We start from the raw sequence: 19,633 nt of genomic DNA on the forward strand, positions 1-19,633 counted from the left end.
TAGTCAAATCAATGGTTATGTGTACTTTTGACCCATGGATCTGCACCAGCAGCCCTTGATCAATGTAGGGAAGTGACCACCTTGACAAGTTGACCCATTTGTTAAATTCCCCTAGGTCTGCACATAGTCTCCATTGGCCATTGGGTTTGAGTATCCCCAGTACCAGGTTGTTACAGATACTGTTGATTGGACGAATTATACCACAGGATTCTACTTTTTTAATAATCTCTGTGAGGGTATGGTGGTTGAATGTGTATCTGTACGTCCACAGTCATACAAGTCCACTGAAAAGATATCCTGGAAATCCAGGAGCACCTGTTTGAGCTTCTGTCGTTGCTCCTCAGTCTCACAGGCATCAGCAAGATTGATCCATTCTTCGACCATCTGCTTAATGCATGGAAGGACAACTGGCTTGGCAATTTTGGCAGTATCCCTCAGTTCCGTGGAGAGATCTCTTGTCCTGGTGTTGGCATGGACCTGAGGCTCCAAGGATGGGAGGTAGTCACTGTTGACTCAGAAGGAATAACACCTCATCCTTCATGATATCACAGGTCACTTTTTCCAAACCATAATGGCAGGAAGAGTACACTAAGAAATCCCCCCCTTGCCTGGTGAAAATCTTTTCAGGCGGGATACCATTGTTGTTCTTGAAGCAGTCATTTGGTATTGGCCCAATGATTTCATTACCTACATCAATAGAATAATGTTGGGCATCAACCGCCATTCCAACAAAGATGTCTGCGACCAAAGTGATACTTCGATGGGTGATGTTATCCAGCAATATTCTAATGGTGTCATGTACTAGGGGTGTCGGATGTAAGTACAAACTTTATTGTTGGAGATAATTCAAATTTATATAGGCATCCTGATTTTTGAGGTTCTGTCCTCGCTTCATTTTTAGGGGAATTGTAAATGGTTGCCCCTGTCCTGGGATCATAACCTCCTCTCTCACTTGAACTTCAACCACATAAGGTAGCAATTGAGCTAGATGAAAAGCTTTTACAGTATTGTCAAAGTCCATCAGGCTACACCCCCCTGTCGTGACCAGGCTTTATTATTAATTAGGTCCAAATTAATTGTGAAATGATTGAGAATGTCACTTCCTAAATAAAAGGCAGAAGGGACATCTCTCACGACCCAACAATTATGCTCTATGCTTTTGTCGCCAATGGAAATGTTTAGCATACACCTGCTAGGCAGGAGATGTTTGGAATTTGGGGTTCTCCAGGCATATTTCCCATTTATCAATCACTTTAAATGTGGAATGGTCTGATCTTTTGGGAGTTTCCTGAATAATGCTTCGTTGATGCAAACTTGTGCTGTTATTCAGGCATACTCTGTGAGAACAGCATCCTCCCACTCATTTATCTTAATGGGGATAAACAGCTGTCCACCCTTCATCTGGATGTCGGTCAGACTTTGAGCTGGTTTTTCATCATCCCTTCTTATGGGACTCAGGTTTTCTTCTGGTTTTTGACTAGTATAACATTTCAGAGTATTCCCTTCCAGTGTGGAATGCCACTTTAAACTTTGAGGAAGGTTAATGTTCAAGAATTGAGAAGAGTTCCCATCACCAGTGTGTTCTCCTATAGAGATGACAGTGATGTATGGGACCTGATTGTCCTGGAATAAAATTCCACTTTCTCAGAAAGTTGTTCAATCACATGGCATGTGAAACTCAAACTCACATAATTTGTGCTTTGTTTTAGTTTGATTGGCCAGTTAGTCTGAGTCCAGAGGACCTTGTTCACTCATTCAATCAGGAATGATATACTCTGAAGGAAGTCATTCTCCAATAGAAAAGGTGTGCCATCTGGAGTCACGACTATCACTGGTTGTTTCACCCTATGTCACCCAATTTCTATTTCCAGATATGATGTCCCTTCGTCGGAAATATCACTCCCATAAAAGTTTTGGAGTTGTCCGGGAAGAGGTGTGAAGGGAATTTGGTGACTGCCCCCTTCCTGAATTCAGTTGGTCAAAGGCCTTTTTGGACAGGAGAGTGGCTTGGGATCCAGTGTCCACCAATGCTGGTAATGCACACTGACAATGTACCTTGATGGGAGCATACAATCTTCCTTCTCTCTCCTCAAGGGGACAAAGAAAATGTGTATAATGTGCCAGATTGGCGGTTAACTTTGTATATTGAAACCCAGCACTGTGTGATCTTAAACAGTTTTTGGTGTCTGAGTACAGGAATCTGTAAAGAATATTTGGCATCCAGACAAACATGGAGTTGGGGGGTCCTCTTTCTCCCCTGATTCTTTTCTGCCCCCCTTTTTCTGGAGACTGTTCTCAGAACCTGTTCAGGGGGAGGATACCTCTGTGATCTCAGGGGCAGATCTGTGACATTGTTGGGGTTTAAGAACTTCTTTCTCTGGGTCGGTCACCATACTTACCCAGTCAAAATCAGGGTCTTTTGGGACCCATTGTTCCTTGGGATGGATCCCTCCATCCCTGAAAAAGATTTTCTTACCTGAATCCTCCAGGGATTCTTCTCCTTCAAAAGGGATGATGCAGACTTCCTCTACAAAGTTTGTTTTCTTTTACTTTCTCCTACTTACCATCTGTTCTCTAGGTTCCAGCTTCTCGGGGTAGAAGATTCATATTCAGTCTCAGAGATTTCTAGGGTTTTTTCCGGGGGGAAAGGAGTCTTCCTCTAGGGCTGTGCATCTCCCCTCCACTAGGGCCTCCTCCTCAGGAACGTGTTGGTTGTCAGAATTTTCTTTCAGTCATTCCCCCCCCCCCGGGGGCATCAGACCCGGGTGTTGGGTTATTCTGGTCAGCAGGTTGCAGTTGAGGGTTTGACTGAGCCCTCAGCAGATCTTGGGTTAGTTGTTGGACCTGTCGCTCCAGTTGTGAAACTTTTTAGGGTTGGTAGGGAGGTCTTGCTCCTGGAAAAGGTAACAGTGCCTTCTCCCAGAGTAGCATGGATATTGGAAGTTTCCCTTATAACTTTCCATCCTAGGTCTCCATTCTCCTGGGTTTAGGAATCTATTGTTCTGAAAGCAGGGAGAGAGTGGGGGATTATTCTGGAAATTAGGGTCCCGGGGATACCTGGGAAAGAGGTTTAAATTGGAAAGTGGGGTATTACTTCCCTCTGTAGGGAAGTTTGGAGGGAGGTTTACTGGGTCAGTACTTACCTGATTGGATGCCCCCTTGTGCCAGGGGAGTATATATATATATATATATATATATATATATATGTGTATATATATATATATATATATATGGGTATAGGTGTTGTACCTTTTTATCTTGGACTTTCATCGGTGGCAGGGTCCGAAGGGTCTTTTGACTGGTATCCTGCCTGACTCACACTCGATTGGGCTTTATCCAAGGGTTTCCTCTTCCTTTAATTCTGCTTGTTGTCCAAGGAGTATTTTTAGGTCCCTCCATCTCCAAGTCCAATGGAGGAGTATTTTTCACCTCTGCTACCTTTGCAGCGGTGGGTGTGTTGGATGGTTTGGGAGTTTAGGGCTATTTTCATTTTCAGAGCCTTTTCGGACCTCGTAGATCCAGGTGGTCTGTTCAATCGCCCAATCCAGCGTCCTACGCTCACGAAAATCTCTCACTAATTGGGTTATAAGGTACTTCGGGAGTGCATGAATATATGTATTGATGAACTCCCTACTATTGGTATTCACCCACCTAGAGGTCTGGGAAAATACTTGTTTCAAATCCTGCACAAACTCTCTAGGTGCCTGGTCTTCCCCAAACTGCAGGTTGTATGCTGCTTTGTGGGCATCTTGTGGGTTTCTGTGAGTGGAAAGTTGTTTTAAAATGGCTGCCTTATAGGTGGACCATTTATTGATATTGAGATTTTATTCATATCATGCTTGTACACAAGTGTTTCAGAGCATGACAAGGCAAGGGAGGGTAACAAGGGAGCGTGAAAACAATGATCTTACTAGGCCCAGTGACATTGAGAACGCACAAGTGCATGGGAGAGGATAAGGGGAAAAGTGCATGGGGAGAGAATTAGAAAGTGCGGTACAAAGGAAAAACAGAATAAATAATAGAAATAAATAAATAATAAAAGGCAATAAACAGCGGTAGTGCAGCCAGCCAATGGCAAGTGCTGGGTTTAAAGCAGCAGACAGGGTATGCCTGATAAGTGCAGGAAAAATGAAAGGGGGCTGTATGGTTACAGATACAGACCCCAGTGCAAAGGGTGGCCCAGAGGCAGTGTGGGTGGGTGGCAGGGTGAGCAGGTACCTGGACCTGGAGGACAGAGGGTAGGCCAGGTGCACAGTGCCAGGAGAGAACAGATCAGCAGGGGAATGAGGGGTGAAGGCAGAAGCAAAGCAGAAGGTCTTGAGGTGCTTCCGTTACTGGAGATGGTTCTCCTCAAGTGTCAGAAAGGCAGGGAGGCTGTTCCGGAGGGAGGTCCCAGCTGATTTATGGTTATCCTGATCCTCCAGCTCTGCAGAGATCCTAGAGTACTCGGGGTAGAATGTCCATTTGACAAACTCCATGTAGTTCCCATCATTTTTAATTCCAAATGATGTCCTCATTTGTTCATACAGCTCTAAATGCTCCCATACCAAATCATTTTAATTCTTATGGTAGGGAGTCATAAAGCTCTTTATAGCCTATATCTGCCAAATTGGTTCTTTCACAAGACCTTTATTCTGTTTGGCAGACTTCCTTTTCCGCTGCACCTGAGTCCACTCACCCTCTAACTCAGAGCTGCTACTGGTAGTGGTCCATTCTCTCTCCACTAGGAGCTCTCTAGCTCAATGAAAGTGGGAAAAGCTCCCAGAATTATGGGGTCTGGGTTCGTCTCTCCAGTGGTGACGTGAACTCTCAGGGTTATTTCCCTTGTAATCCCCTTTTCGCAAAGCAAAGTACTCATCCTCCTCATAGTTATGCAGGAGAATTTCCCCCATCTCCCTGAATGTGTGGAGGTTTTCAAGATGCTCTTTCTATGTCGAAATTCTGTCTCTTCTCTTTCTGCAAAGTGAACTAGGGGGTCCCTTTGTAGTTTCATTTTCTGCCAGTCCAACTCCCCGACCTTTGCCTCCCCCCACACCTGCATGATCTGAATGACACAATGTCGAGTAAGTTCATTGTTTTGTCCTCCTTCTGTCCTCCCTTCCTTTCTTGTTGCGCCTAAACACACTTGTGTACAGGCGTGTTATAAGTAATAACACAATAATCATAAATGCAAATTACTTGCATCAATTGACTGCCATGTATTTCTTAATAGAATATTAAGTCAAAACGCACATCGGATTTCTTTGCACATTAACAGGTAGGAAACTTTAAAAACACAGAGAGATTGCTTGGTTTATCACAATGCTCTTTTCTCAAAGGCAAATCCCCCACCCCAGGCATCACTTATATATGACCCTTTTAGATTGAAGGCAAGGTAGAAGGCGAGGGAATATAATTGGAATTTCGTTTGGGCTTTTTATTTGAAAGGGAATTTTTGGGAAATGGACTCAAAGGGAAACACGTTTGAGGAGCATACATTCAAATGAAAAGTAGTGCTTTGGGATTCTGATTGGAAAATAATTGGGAATTAATGGGGAAATGTGTTTTGCAACACACATTCAAATGAAATGCAGGGCTTTGGGATTCTTGTGTAGAATGAAATGAACTTTTTTTGCACACATTACATTTTCTGAAAGGCAGAGTTTTAGGGATTCCTATTTTGGGATTAAGGAAAGGGGTTACAGGAAAATCTGGTCACCCAATTACTTTATTGACTATAATAGCTGTAACACACCGCAACACACTGGGAATGAAATGTGTTAATTTCAAAGTTTAACAAAAATCATCATGTCTTCTTTTCTATCTGGCAATTAATTGAATTAACTTTAATTTACTTTAATTTACTTTAATTAAATGTGGTAAGGGTCTGCACAGTTTCACCCCCTAACCCACAATTAAATGGAAAGGAGTAAGGCAGGTAGTTTTCAACACACTGGATAGCTTTGGGGATATATCTACTTACATAGGAGGTTGCTATCCTCAGCTCTGGAGGTCAGCCCGATTTGAGACCCTCTTTTGGGACTAAGTAGGCAGCTCAAACCTCAGGTCTCTATTCACAGCAAGGTCCCTCCAGCCACAGGTCATTCTCGGATAGTGCTCCCAGCTTCCAGGCAGAAGTCCCCAGTAGTTTTTTCTAAGCTCTCTGTTCTTGTCAGTCTTAGATTATCCACCTGCTCTCTTCGTTTTCTCCTTCTGTCCCTTTTTAGATTGAAAATTGATATTATATAGTGCTGATGTCACTTGCATATTATGAATACTCCCATGCTATGCATTGTACACCTCTCTTCCTCCCCCTGCCAGCAATCCACCCACTGCCAGCCAAGAGGACAATGAGTTTAGAAGATCTGGATTATGGATGATGAGGGGAGAAGAGAAATTTATCATTTCAAATACATTTCTTTTGTACGTTTGGTTTTCTCTGAATGTCACTTCATGGCAACTATCTTCTCCTTTCAGATAACTGCATAAACATTCATATTTTTGAATTCTACAATTTATGATAAATTGGGGGACACACATTTTATTGCGGCATGACCTTCCTGGGAGGAGCGGTCATTTTTTGTGTTTTATTCCTCATATGAAATAGTTATAAATATAAAACTGCACAAAAAACACATTCATGTTTCTTTATATCAGCTCACCAAGTATTGAATTTTTCTGATTATTATGAGTATCACCACCTCATTTTGATCTCTAAATTAAATTACACATGGCATATGGTTAATATTTACATAGAACTGACAGGCCTTTTATGATCTATATGAGTCCTGGGTGAGCTAATTGCGACTCAAGGTTCTCCTTTTATTAGAGAAAAGGGTGTCCAATGTTAATCAAATGGCAAGACAAAATATGGGCCATCCTTAAGTTTCCATTTTTCAAAACCCAGCGAATTTCATTTTATCCAAACTCGCATGACTTTGGCATCCTCTTGGCTCCTTGTTGGCTATTTGTGTAACTGTCTTGGAAGTTCCATTAGCATTCTCTGAGATGATTTTATTGGGGTGATGACAGTCCAAGAGGTCAGTTCTGTTGGCTGGTTTATCTGACCCTTCCACACTTTTGATCTAAAACTGTTGTATTTCTTTGGGTTTAACTGAAAGAGGGCTGTTTTTCCTGGTCGGCCCCAGCCAAAAGTCTTTGAGGTCAGCGTTCCAGGGACACAGGTTTTAGTTCAACTGGGAAAAACAAGCTACATACGTAATTCTAAAAGAATAGCATTTTAGATTGAAAATAATTTGTTGCACACATGGCATTTTGTATTGCATCTGGGCCTGCTGTCCATGAATAAAGTTTTTCGTTAAAGTAAGCTGCTGAAAAGATATAAGTTTCACTTTCATTATTATTCACACATAGGGCTCGGTTGACATAGGAAAGCAGTGTTCAGTTCTACAAGTAGGCCTCTCCTTTTAAATTATGTCATTTGGAATGTTGAAAAGTATGTGTATTCGTGACATTTGCAAAGTGCTTGGCTTCACTTTACATTTCTGGATGACAGTCTTGTGCTGCATTGAAGTCAATGTAACATGCTTCTATCTGTCTCTTTAAGTGAAATTGTAGTTTTTAATATTTTATGCAAACAGCATTTTCAGCCACACATGTGTTTTGCAATGCATTCGGTACATCCAGCAGTTTTATGTTCTCGGGCACCTTTTCCTTTAGAGTGCCTGTCCATTTTGGTAAAGTTGAAAGAGGCCCATTTGTGTTCATTCACTAGGCCAAATGTTAGTAAACAATGTTTTAAACTGGCCTGCATATTCCAATGGGTCTCAACATCAGCCAGCTTCATTCTCACAATAGGGCCTTGCATGGCCTCTCAATCTCTGTCACTCTGGGGCTGAATTTGCACCCCACAAGAACATATAGTGTTAGAATTGGTTATTTATAACTTGCTTCCTACTGAAGAGGTTTCTAAGCGCAGACACAGGATTCAAACCTGTGTTGCTCTGTGTTGTTTTGCTTCCAAGATGAGCATGTTGCTACTGACCTATACTACCCATGTCAAGGGCAATACTATGGGGTATAGCTCACTTTCCAATCTTCTGGATTGTCTGGGACGCCCAATGACACCCCCTCTGGGGTGGCGATACCTCTTATAATCAACAACATGCTTCCATGTGAAAAATGGAGGACAGACAAACAGGTGGGGTGAATGATTCAAAGTACTCTCTCACTCATAAATTCCAGTGCCAGTCCTCCAGACTCCCATGTTCTCCCCTCCCCAAGTGAATTATTTGACTTGTCTCTGTCATACTGACTTTGCCTCTCTTTCCTTCTTTGGGTTTCTTTTACAGCGTTTCTGTCCCTGACTGTTATTGTCTCAAAACCTGACTTTGTTGTCTGCTTATCCGTCGTTCTCTACTTCCTTGCTGCTTTTGTATCAGTCTTTTTCTCTCTGTCTTGATATTTGTACCTTTCTGTACATTTCTTAGTATCTGTTCATGGCATCATTAAGCCTGTAAGTTTATTTTAATCTCTTGCTGTATTTATGCATCTGTCAATCAGTGGACCTCATTACAAGTCTGCCAGTCCAGAAATAAGGGTGCCAGTAGCAACGTACTGGAACCCTTTCCGGACCGGCAGACTACAACTCTCCCTGCCTGCACCCGTTGGATGCAGCAGGTCTGACCTACTGGGCGCAACGACCCCGGTAGGCACAGTTGTCATGGAAGCACTGGCACTGTTACTAACGGTGCCAGTGCTTCTGAGAGTCCCATGGAGTCCTGTTGGACTAACATTTTCCACCGCCTGATATCCCTGATATCCCGGGCTGCAAGGACTTGTAATGTCCCGGTGGTACTGGGATCTCAGGTGGCAGAAACAGTGCCAGAGTCCAGTGGCAACCCACCGGTAGCACCGGTGAGTTACCGCCGTACTTGTAATGTGGCCCAGTGTGTCCATCTCAGTCTCTTGTTGTCTCAGTGTTTTTCAGTTGCTCCTTTCTCTCTCTTCTTTTTTTACTGTATCTGCCCACTCCCTTCTTTTTCATCGTGGTGGCCTGTTTGTGTCAGTCAGCTTTCTTCTTGTGGAGCATTAGGATGTGTCTTTCTTCTCTCTGGTGCGCTGGTAGTGCTTGTTAGACTCCTCCTTTGTAGTTCTCTCACCTCCTCATCTGCTTCTTTGGCAGGTTCTACCTGGCACTATGTGGCTTCCTGTGTGCATCAGTCTGCATCGCTTTCAGTTTACCATGAAAATATGTTTTCTGTCAAAAAACAGAGACACGTTTTTATGGTTGTGAGTGTTGTTTCTGATATCTACAAGCTTGGGATCAAAACTATGCATTATTTGCGTGCCGCTTTGCAGTTTTACGTGGGTTCAGAACCAAGCAAGAGAGAGAAAGCAGAGCCATGACGTCTGATTAAAATGCGTAATTATGGTTCATCCAATACAGTGTAGTGGCTGCCGTCCACTGCCCAGGGTTCCTGAGGAAGCACCAAAATTATTTTTTATTCTTTACTTTTCAATGTTCATTCTTTTTACTTTAATTCATAGCTCTGCTAGCCCAGATTTTGAACAGGCTCAAGCGCAAAAAGACATTTTTTCAATGCATTTTGAACCCAAGCAATGTTTGTCGTAGTGCTAATACTGTTCCCTATAAGTATTAGAGTAAACATGACCCTGGTGAAAATATGCAGTGAAGGATTTTTTTTTTTAATGGGGCCTAGTGCTAGAACTGTGCAAAATTACATTTGTGCTGGTGCAAAGTAACTCTAATATGGCCCAGTTACCCATCTTTCCCCCTCTTCATAAGGACAGGATGTTGAATCTGCCACGGGGAAGAAGTGGCGATTCAGGCATTCTTAAGAGGCACATTACCAAAACAACTCTAGCCTGACACTGCTGCCCTTTGATCTGCATCTTTTATCATAAGCCACAGAATGCATGGAGAATCATGGCGCCCAATCGTATACCTAAGCCCTACCTATAAACTAGAGCCCTGGGCTTCTGGACAATTCATATTTTCAAAGAATGGCTTTGCCCCATTTCCAAACCATGCTGAAGTTCAGCAGAGAACTCGTACTACTCAGACTCAATTATGCTGATTGCCACCCTTGAATGGTCACCTTATCAACAATTACCCATCCACTTTTATAGTTGCCACCTCCTGTCTCCGGAGGGCATTAGCCAGCCACCGTGTCCAACATCTCGGCATATAAGCACCACAGTTTTTATGTTTGTAAAGGATTACGGGGATCACTGAAATAACTCAGTGAGTTAACTGCTCGCTGCTGAGATCTGTATGTGACATGCACGTCGCAGGTTTGACTTTCGCCAAGGCTAACTCAGCATTTCATCCACCTGAGTTCAATCAAAAAAGTACAAATTTTAGTAGGGTAATAATAATTGTGCATGTAAATGTTCTATGTAAGGTACTTTGGTGAAAGTGCTGTATAGATTACAAAATATTATTCTTATTAGTGCTAATCATATTCCATCAGGAAACCAGTAGACAATTGAACTTTAAGCTGGTTTAACCCTTTAATGTATATCTGGTCTACGAATGCTAATGTAGGGGTAAAATACAATATTGTTCTATCATAACACTCAGATTCCTACTCTCCGTTTTATAGTTCTGCGGTCTGCCACTGGTCAGAAAAGTAGGATCTTTCTTGAGGGCCCTAAAATAGGTGTGCGGCCCAGCGTGAGACTGAGCCAAGTGTTTTGCATACTAAATTCACTTTAAAAAAAATATATATATATAGTTCATTCCCACTTTCTGGGCAGTGGCTTTTCACCTACATACTTACAAAAAATAGTGTTGAGATTTGATTTTAAATTGGGCCTCATTATGTTGGAATTACTACCGAACGCATTTACCATTAGCGCTACTCGTCTGGTGGAGTTATTGCCAGATTACGGTTTGCGGTAAGGTGGTGTTGCTCCCCATTTCTGGACTCGACAGGGGTTTTGGTGGATTTATTCTGAGCAGCAATTCTTCCACACTACATCCGCCATTTATCAGAGGTGAAGTGGAGGACTTACCTCCAGAAAAACTGCTGGGGTAAATCCTCCACTTACCCTCCCATCGCGGAATTCAGCCATGCAGTACAATTGGCAGTAACTACCACCCAAAAAGAAAATGGGGGTCATTACGAGTACGGCAGTAAGGGGTTAATGGCACCAGTAAGGATGCTGGTGCCGTTAACCCCTTACCGCCGCATTCCAATGTCCCTTAGCGGGTCCCACTAAGGCCGGCTAGTAAAACCAGCCGTCCTTAGCGGGAGCCGCTAAGGGAGCAGGGAGCTAATAACGGACCCGTAATGTACGGGCCCGTTATTAGCTCCCTCCCCATTCCCATTGTGCCCTATGGGGGCTCGAATGGGAATGGGGAAGGGTATTTTGAATGGAGACTTACCAGGTCCTCCAAGGTTGGAATGACCCAGTAAGTCCTCATTCAGAGAACCCGGACCCGACTTTGGAGGCAGCCGTGGTGCTAATAGCACCACGGCTGCCTCCAAACTCGTAATGACCCCCAATGTCTGTAATGGAATTGCCTCCAAAAATATATTGCACAGCCAAACTCGTAATAAAGCCCATTAAGTCAGAACAATAGGCCATGAATATCTCAGCTCTGTTCCATTTCCTTCCTAATAAGCATGAAACAGACAAGGGACTGAGGACAGCCTTAATGAAAAATATAGCCATGTGACGTGTGGCCACCCTAAGCAAAACGTGTTGATGGTAAAACTGAAATCCTGCAACACTTTGGACTCTCCTTCCTGCAGGGTGTGTACCATGGACACCCGTATCAATATACGTGTAGCCATTAGGAGGTATGCAAGTTTGACCACTATCTTGTAACGCATTAATATCAGAAGCAATATTTAATATTTAACCGTTTGATCTGTCCAGCCTAATCTAGCTGTAATACCTTTACGATGCATGTCCGTTTGTGTATAAAAGTAATGTTTTAGTGCTGTCATTTTGTTTTGGGTGTACAGAAATATCGTTATTGCCCGTATGGACTGACTCTAGCTCTGTGCAAACGCCCCCTCCCCCCCCCCGCTTTCTCCGTGATTTATCCCTGGGAAAGGGGTGTGCAAAGCTCCCAGCAGTGGAATAGTTGAAGATCAGTCAGGACCGCCCATGCTTCCTTCTAAACTATAGTAACTATAGTAGTTATATGTCGAATGTGCTTCCCTCTAGGCCCTATTGCAGAGAATGTTCATGTGAGAGCGAGTATGTCCCAAACACTGATAATGACATCTTTATTTTCTGTTGACAGTTTCAGAGACAAGGACGAGATATTGAGAAGGTTACAAAGAGACTTATAGAGATTGCTAACTATGTTGACAAGGTGAGTCCTTTCTTTGTCATGCAATTGCATGGTATTTCTTCTGAAAACATTAGCTATGCATATTGAAAAATGTACTTAGCAGAACAATAGCGGATCCATCAGCAAACCATAGGCATGCTGACAGGTCTATTAACAATGTGCCGCGTATTCTCACAGGGGAGAACTTAGATAATGATGTAAATGCTCCAAGAGGAAAGAAAAACTGTGAGAGGGAAAAGAAGCATACAAAGCCGCCTAGCGAGTGATGCAGGTATTCTGCTGGTCTCCAGGAGATATCACGATATGTTGAATGTGAATGCTACCTTCCCTCACCCTTGAAAGCAACAGAGAACTACAACTACCCACGGCTGCTTTTCAGGGCTTCTAGACATGTGGTCTCCAGAAGCAGGCGACACTCCACACTCAAACAACAAAGCAAAAGCTCTGTCTCTTCCTGGGATTGCTGTCGGGGAGCTGGCAATGAAAGCAGCTTTCATTCTAGAACGGATTCAGGTCACCATGTATGTCATAAAATATAGTGGTCCATAGCATTCAGTATTTAGAGGCATCTCTGGCTAAGTTTGGAAGGATTTCGAACCTAAACGGGGACCAATAAGAATCACTCTTGCAATGAGGCACCCACCCACATTACTAACCTTAAAAGTAGGACCACATTTTTCATTAGCCTAATAAAACGTTCGCAAACCATTACTTCCAACTCCAAAGAAACTGCTGATGACAGCAGTGGCTTCCTTGACTAGTGCTTTAAAGGGTCTGTTCATATCTTTCAGCAGAGAACCAGCTGGTATCCCACAGTGTGAGTTCCAGGTTTAATGTGGCTCTCAGCAAACCCTTATATATAGTGGGCTCCACTGCATGCTACCTCAGAGCAAAGACTTTTCACACCATTATAAATTGTATGGATGAGAAGGCAACACTGAGGACGGTTGATAATAAGGTTGACGAGCAGGGTGGTAGGCCCTTGGCTTCCTTTCAAATTCATTGGCTTGGGCTATTAGGTGTCACTTATGCCACAAATAAGCCTAAACTATTACTGATAGGGAGAAATGGCATATGAGGAGGGACACACAGCGTATATGTGTTGTTTGGTTATTTGCCCACCCATTGACTGTGCCCACCCACTGACTGCCCAGGGCATTGCTAATCCCTATGGGCCATTCCCACCCAGTTCCTTGCCCTCCCCGCCCAAAACACCTAGTCATGGGAACTCTTTGAGCTCACTTTAATCCAGCCTTACCATTGAACTTTGGACTTAAAGTGCCTGTCAGTGTAGTGCCTTGTAGTGTTTCAAAGCAGTCTTCTGCAAGTTAATGACTTAATTGGAGTTGTAAAATAATACTGGTGTAATAAAAATGTCTTAACCAGCTTGCCTTCAGCCACTCGATATATAAGCACTCTGTGGGTCCTTCACTAAAGTCCTGTTAAAAACAAACATTGGTAAAGCCAACAGCTTGGGCCTGTGCATAATTATTAGGAATTTGCCAGGCACTGATATCAGATGCCCAGGTAACCACACCATTTTATGACCATCAGTGGCCCAATAATACCACTACGGCTGTGCCTGGCAAGTGAAATTCCCATGCCTACACAAAAGCCCAAACTGTTGGCATTGCCAATGCTTGTTTATTTTTTTGCTTGTATCCCCCAGGCTGCTCCTCCACACCTCTTCCGGGGGCCCCTTTGCCCATTCTCACATGTGATACATTTTTTTCTTACCTGTTTTTTTGTTTTACTGTGCCCCTATTCTCTCTCTTAAACCCACTTCTCACCTCACCCCTTGCAAGAATTGATTTACCTTATCTTGCTCCAGCGTTGAAATATTGCAATGCTCCATTGTCTGGCCTTACTTGCTCCTCTTCCTCCATGGTACCCCTGAAAGTCTCTGCTGACCAGTTCAGTGAAAAGTTTAGATGAGTCCTTCCTCATGTCCAGGTGTTTGCATTTTATTGTGCTTATTTTGAAGAACCGAGATGTCAATTTTCATCAAAATGTTCCAACAATAACATATTTACAGGTGGCTGAGGCATTCCCAGGAAAGGTACCTTTACAATAGCATAACGATGAGAAAACATAACAAACAGAGTAAAATATATAAAAAATAATAGGTGACTTACAAAAATTACATTAAGCTAAGGGGGCAAGGGCTTCAAACTAAAGAGCAGTACTATATACGTATTCAAAATGATATTAAACGTCAAAGGAGGGAATGGTAGGGTCAGTTGGGGCAGTGTGTTAAAGGCATCTCCCTCTTTAGCAGTTAAGTGAAGTTTAAGCTGAGCTTTAAAGGGGTCCACGGTTTAGCTGACTTTGATTGTGAATGGCAGTGGGTGACAGTAAAGCGAGGTGAGTAGGGAGAAAGAGCGGAAGTGAGATGAGGCACAGGGAGGTTATGGAACGGTGAGGTTGAGTGCTTAGGAGGATTGGAGGGAACTGAGATACAATCAGATAGGTACCGAGTGTCAATAGTGGGGCTCACCTGTGATTCGGTGTCTGATTCGCAGGAAGATATTTCAGCCTCAGCAGATGGCGTAGTCCGGTCCGGAGTCTTTTTTTTAGAGAAGAGATACGGTCTGTTCCGGGAACTCGCCACAGTGGTTGTGTAAGAAGGCAGACAGCAACTAAGGTGGAGGATTCCCTGCACAGCCTGTTGAGGGGAAAAAGCCAGTGGCAGAAAAAACCCCTGAATTATTTGAATGTGCACAGGGCTGGATGGACGTCCAAAGATCTTTCAGTTCCGGGAAGAAAACAGTCACTGAGGCGCGCTAGAGTAAGCGCCACCAGGAAATAAGGACAAGAGGGTCCGCAGCAGGGGATCCGGTAAGTCCCAGGTAACAGATCCAGCTTCAGTATCCGACAGAAGAAGACCGGGAAACCAAGTTCTTTCATCCATCCAATAAAGGATCGGCGGCAGGTATGGTGTAATGGAAAACTGGAGAAAGACCAAAGAAACCAAAAAACAGAAGCCGTGACACTAGACGTGATGCAGCAAAGACAAGAATGAATAGCACCAGAGAAGAGGACCATAAGTATAGGAAAAAAAAAAGGAAAGGCAGAATCCAGATGAACTCACCCAAATGTTTACGAGGAGAGAAAGTAAGTAGAATCAAAATGAAACTCGGAGAGGAATGCAAATGGAAGAGCCAGAGGCTCGAAGGAGCTGTAAAAATGGCAGGGTGAAAATAACGAAGCCCCGGAGGAACAGCAGTCCGAAAATGCAGAAAAAAGGAGGCGGAGTCACCTGAAAGTGAAAAGCCGAGCAGAGGCAGAGAAACGGAGGAAATAAACAGAAAGAAAGAAAAGATGCCGAGAGTAGTACTGCTAAAGGCGGAAAAATAAGGCTCAGGAACAAGGACGCTATGTAAGAGAGAATTCCAGTCTGGAGGTAAATACACAGAGGGCACGGGAACCAAAGGCACCAGTGTAGCGAAGAACAGGAAACAGTTGCAACGCAAGGAGGGGGCGTGGCTAACCTCAATATGAAGAGCACAGAACGTAACAGCTAGAACGCTGCACAGGGCGCCGTGAAGGGTGTATTAATGGCGCTTCCACCGTGTCCAACACTTCCACCGTCCTGTCCTCATGACAGTATGCCCCCTTCCAGGGGTACCTACCCCGGGTTTACCGGGATGAAGGACATGAAACTGCCGTACACATCTGGGAGCTGAAATACTGGTCACAGGTTCCCAGGAATCTTCAGCCTGAGAGTATCCTTTCCACCGGAACAAGTACTGAAGTCTGCCTCTGTAATACCTGAAGTCCAGGATCTTGTCTACTTCATAGACTTCTGAGTCAGGTTCCCTGCTCTTTATCTGGAACCTTTTCTTCCGGTGGTGAAGATCAGGGATAAACGACTTCAACAAGGAAGAGTGAAATACTGGATGGATTCGGCTGAGTTGATAAGGAAGTTTTAGCCGAAAAGCCACTGGATTAATCCGAGCAGTGATAGAATATGGACCTAGATATTTGGGGGCCAATTTTGATGGATGAGTCCATCTGGGTAGGTACTTGGTAGAGAGCCAGACCTTATCTCCGACTTGCCAGTTAGGATCTTGGGTGCGGTGTAGGTCGCCCTTGTGTTTATATCGGGCTCGACTTTCTTGTAGATTACTAACAGCCATCTTTTGGGTCTTGTGTATGTTTTCCAACAGAGAATCCACCGTTGGTAGGTTTGAAGGTTGGATCTTATCCAGCGGAAAGGATTGGGGATGTTGCCCATAAATGCAGAAGAAGGGTGACATCTTGATGGCTGAGTGTACTGTATTATTATAAGAGAATTCGGCCAAGGGGAGGAGTGACACCCAGTCGTCTTGTTGATCATTGACAAAGCAACAGAGGTACTGCTCCATGGTGGCATTGAGTTGCTCTGTCTGTCCATTTGACTGGGGATGGTATCCAGAGGTGAGAGCTCTTTCAATCCCTAGTAGGTCACATAATGTCTTCCAGAATGTTGAAGTGAATTGTGAGCCTCGGTCAGATAGGATGGTAGTTGGAATACCATGGAGTTTAATTATGTCTCTGAGAAACACCTGTGCCATCTCCGGAGCCGAAGGTACTCCCTTCAGAGGGGTGAAATGACCCATCTTGCTGAAGCTGTCAACAGTAACCATGATTGCAGTGTATCCTTGTGATAACGGAAGATCAGTTACAAAATCTGTGGAGACATGTGACCACGGAGTAGTTGGTAGTCTGGGTTGTAGTAGTAGCCCTGCCGGTTTGGAAAGGATTGTCTTATTTCTGGCACAGATAGGACAAGAACTAACAAATTGTTTGATGTCAGAGAGCGTGGATGGCCACCAAAACATCCGTCGGATCAGGTCTGATGTGGCAGCGAAGCCCTTGTGCCCTGCGATCCGAGAATGGTGACCCCAATGAAGGACTCGTTCTTGTATTTTCGCATTGGGTACAAAGAGTCTTCCTTGATGGAACCACATTCCTTCTTTCTTGGTTAGTTTGTTTCTTACACATCTGGGAAGAGGCTTGAGAGCCTCTACCGAGGCTTCTTTTACTTTCTGAAGAAACTTTGAAATTGAATGGACAAATCGGACTTCTGGGAACATTTCTTCTCCCTTAAAAGGTGGACTGGCGAAAGAAGAAGGACTCCTAGATAAGCAGTCTGCCAATATGTTCTTGCTACCCAGAAGGTAGGTAATGTAAAAATCATATTGAGCAAAGAAATAAGCCCATCGGGCTTGTCTGGAGTTCCTGCACTCCATTTGTTGTAATACCTTAAGATTGCTATGGTCTGTACGAATTTCAAATGGGTGTCTTGACCCTTGAAGCAGATGTCTCCATTCCGAGCATGCCTTTTTAATGGCCAGCAGCTCTTTTTCAATTACTGAGTAATTGTACTCACTGGGGTTTAGTGTGCGTGAGAGGTAGGCAATGGGGTGTTCCACCCCGTTATGCTCTTGTTTGAGTACTGCCCCCAAAGCCCCCGCTGAAGCGTCCGTTTCAACAATGAAGGGTATTCTTTGATCAGGTTGTTTTAGAATGGGTGCGGAACAAAAGGCTTTCTTCAATCCTTGAAACGCTTGTTCCGCAGTGTGATTCCAACTGAAGGGAACGTCTTTTTTTAGAAGAGTAGTGATGGGGAGTACTTGTTCAGAGAAGTTGAGAATGAACCTTCTATAAAAGTTGGAGAGACCCAAGAAGGCTTGTACTTCTTTTACAGTGGAAGGAGAGGGCCATTCGAGAATAGCCGTGACCTTCTTCTGATCCATTTCAATGCCTTGTTCAGATAGGATAAATCCTAAATAGGGTACAGAAGACACAGCAATAAGACATTTTTCAGGTTTTGCGAAGAGTTGATGGCGCCTCAATCTCTTCATAACCTCGGTAAGATGTTCCTGATGTTGATGAGGATGACGAGAAAAAACTAAAATGTCGTCCAAGTAAACAATTACTGAAACAAACAATAAGTCACCAAATAGATGGTCCATAAACCTCTGCAAGGCTGCCGGGGCATTGACTAGACCAAACGGCATAACTCTGTATTCAAACAGTCCAAAAGGAGTACGGAAAGCCGTCTTCCATTCGTCCCCTTTCTTTACCCTTAAGAGGTGAAAGGCGCCTCTTAGGTCAAGTTTACTAAACAGGCGTGCCCCTTCGACTGCTTCCAGTATGTCCTTGATCAAAGGCATTGGGTAGCGATCTCTCACAGTGATCTTGTTTAGTCCTCTATATCGATGCAAGGGCGCAGCTCACTAGTATCCTTCTTGGCAATAAAAAATAAAGAAGCCCCAGCTGGGGATTTAGAAGGCCGGATCAATCCGTTTTGTAGGTTTTGATCTAAATAGGTTCTTAGAGCTTGCTTTTCGGGTATGGTCAAGGAGAACATGTGCCCAAAGGGGACCGAAGTCTCCGGAATCAGGTCAATGACACAGTCTTCAGGACGGTGCGGGGGTACATCCTTAGGTAATCGGTCTTCAAATACGTCAGCATACTCCTGAAATACTGAATGGATATGATGGACCTGAAGAGATTCAGAAGCCACCGAAGGGCACGAGACAGCAACTCTTTCTGTTTGATTATGGAGACAACAATGTTGGACACAAAACTCAGAATCAAATTTTATGGTGTTGAGGGACCAGTTTATCGTTGGATTGTGTCTGCGTAGCCAAGGGATCCCTAGAATTACAGGAAAATGTGCTGCTCTTATAACGTCGAATTCGAGGGTTTCCTTGTGATGTGAAATACATACTTGGATGTTGGTCGCTGCTTGCACAATGGGTCCAGAACTCAAGGGGCGTCCGTCCACTCCTTCCACCTTTTGTTTCTCCTCTTTATTCACTAGGCAGATGCCTTCTTGTGTGGCCCAGTTTACGTCGAGGAAATTACCAGCTGCTCCGCTGTCAATGAGGGCTAGGGCCTTTTTCTTAGATTGATCTTTCCACTGCAGAGTGAGTTGTAAAACCATAAGATGTGGATCTTCTCCTGAAGTTTGAGCACAAGGTGAGCCTTCCACTACACCCCGGTAAGTGGCTCCTTCTAAAACCGGGGTCCGACGTTTCCCCGACGCCGTGGGGGTACTTCTAGGCAGTCCCTAAGAAGGTGGGCGTCTGATGCACAATACATGCAAAGGCCTCTTTCTTTTCTTCTGCTTCTTTCCACGGAGGAAAGGGGACCCCTGGCCGTGCTGATTTGCATTGGTTCTTCCCCTCCCCGGTGGGATGTTTGAGGTGTCGAGGATGGGGGTCCAGGAACTGGGGATATCTGGGATTAACCCTTCCTTTTTTCTGTCTTTCGTTACATAATACGATAGTCGATTTGAAGAACCAGAGAGAATAATTCAGTTAGCGTAGCAGGTCTAGGAACCCTTGCCAACTCGTCTTTTAGATC

The 19,633-nt window shown here is 44.0% G+C and overlaps 1 protein-coding gene across 1 annotated transcript in view; it reads left to right on the top strand.

The window, feature by feature from the left end:
- The window catches only part of LOC138473016 (disintegrin and metalloproteinase domain-containing protein 12-like), a 2,040,250-nt gene that overhangs the window by 640,988 nt on the left and 1,379,629 nt on the right, over nucleotides 1-19,633 (top strand). The window contains exon 6 of the mRNA XM_069611491.1: nucleotides 12,224-12,295. Within this exon, the coding sequence (XP_069467592.1) occupies nucleotides 12,224-12,295 (72 nt within the window). The remainder of the gene's footprint in view (nucleotides 1-12,223; nucleotides 12,296-19,633) is intronic.

This window comes from Ambystoma mexicanum, chromosome 8 (genome assembly GCF_040938575.1).
Source record: "Ambystoma mexicanum isolate Mex_15411 chromosome 8, UKY_AmexF1_1, whole genome shotgun sequence".
Taxonomy (NCBI): domain Eukaryota; kingdom Metazoa; phylum Chordata; class Amphibia; order Caudata; family Ambystomatidae; genus Ambystoma; species Ambystoma mexicanum.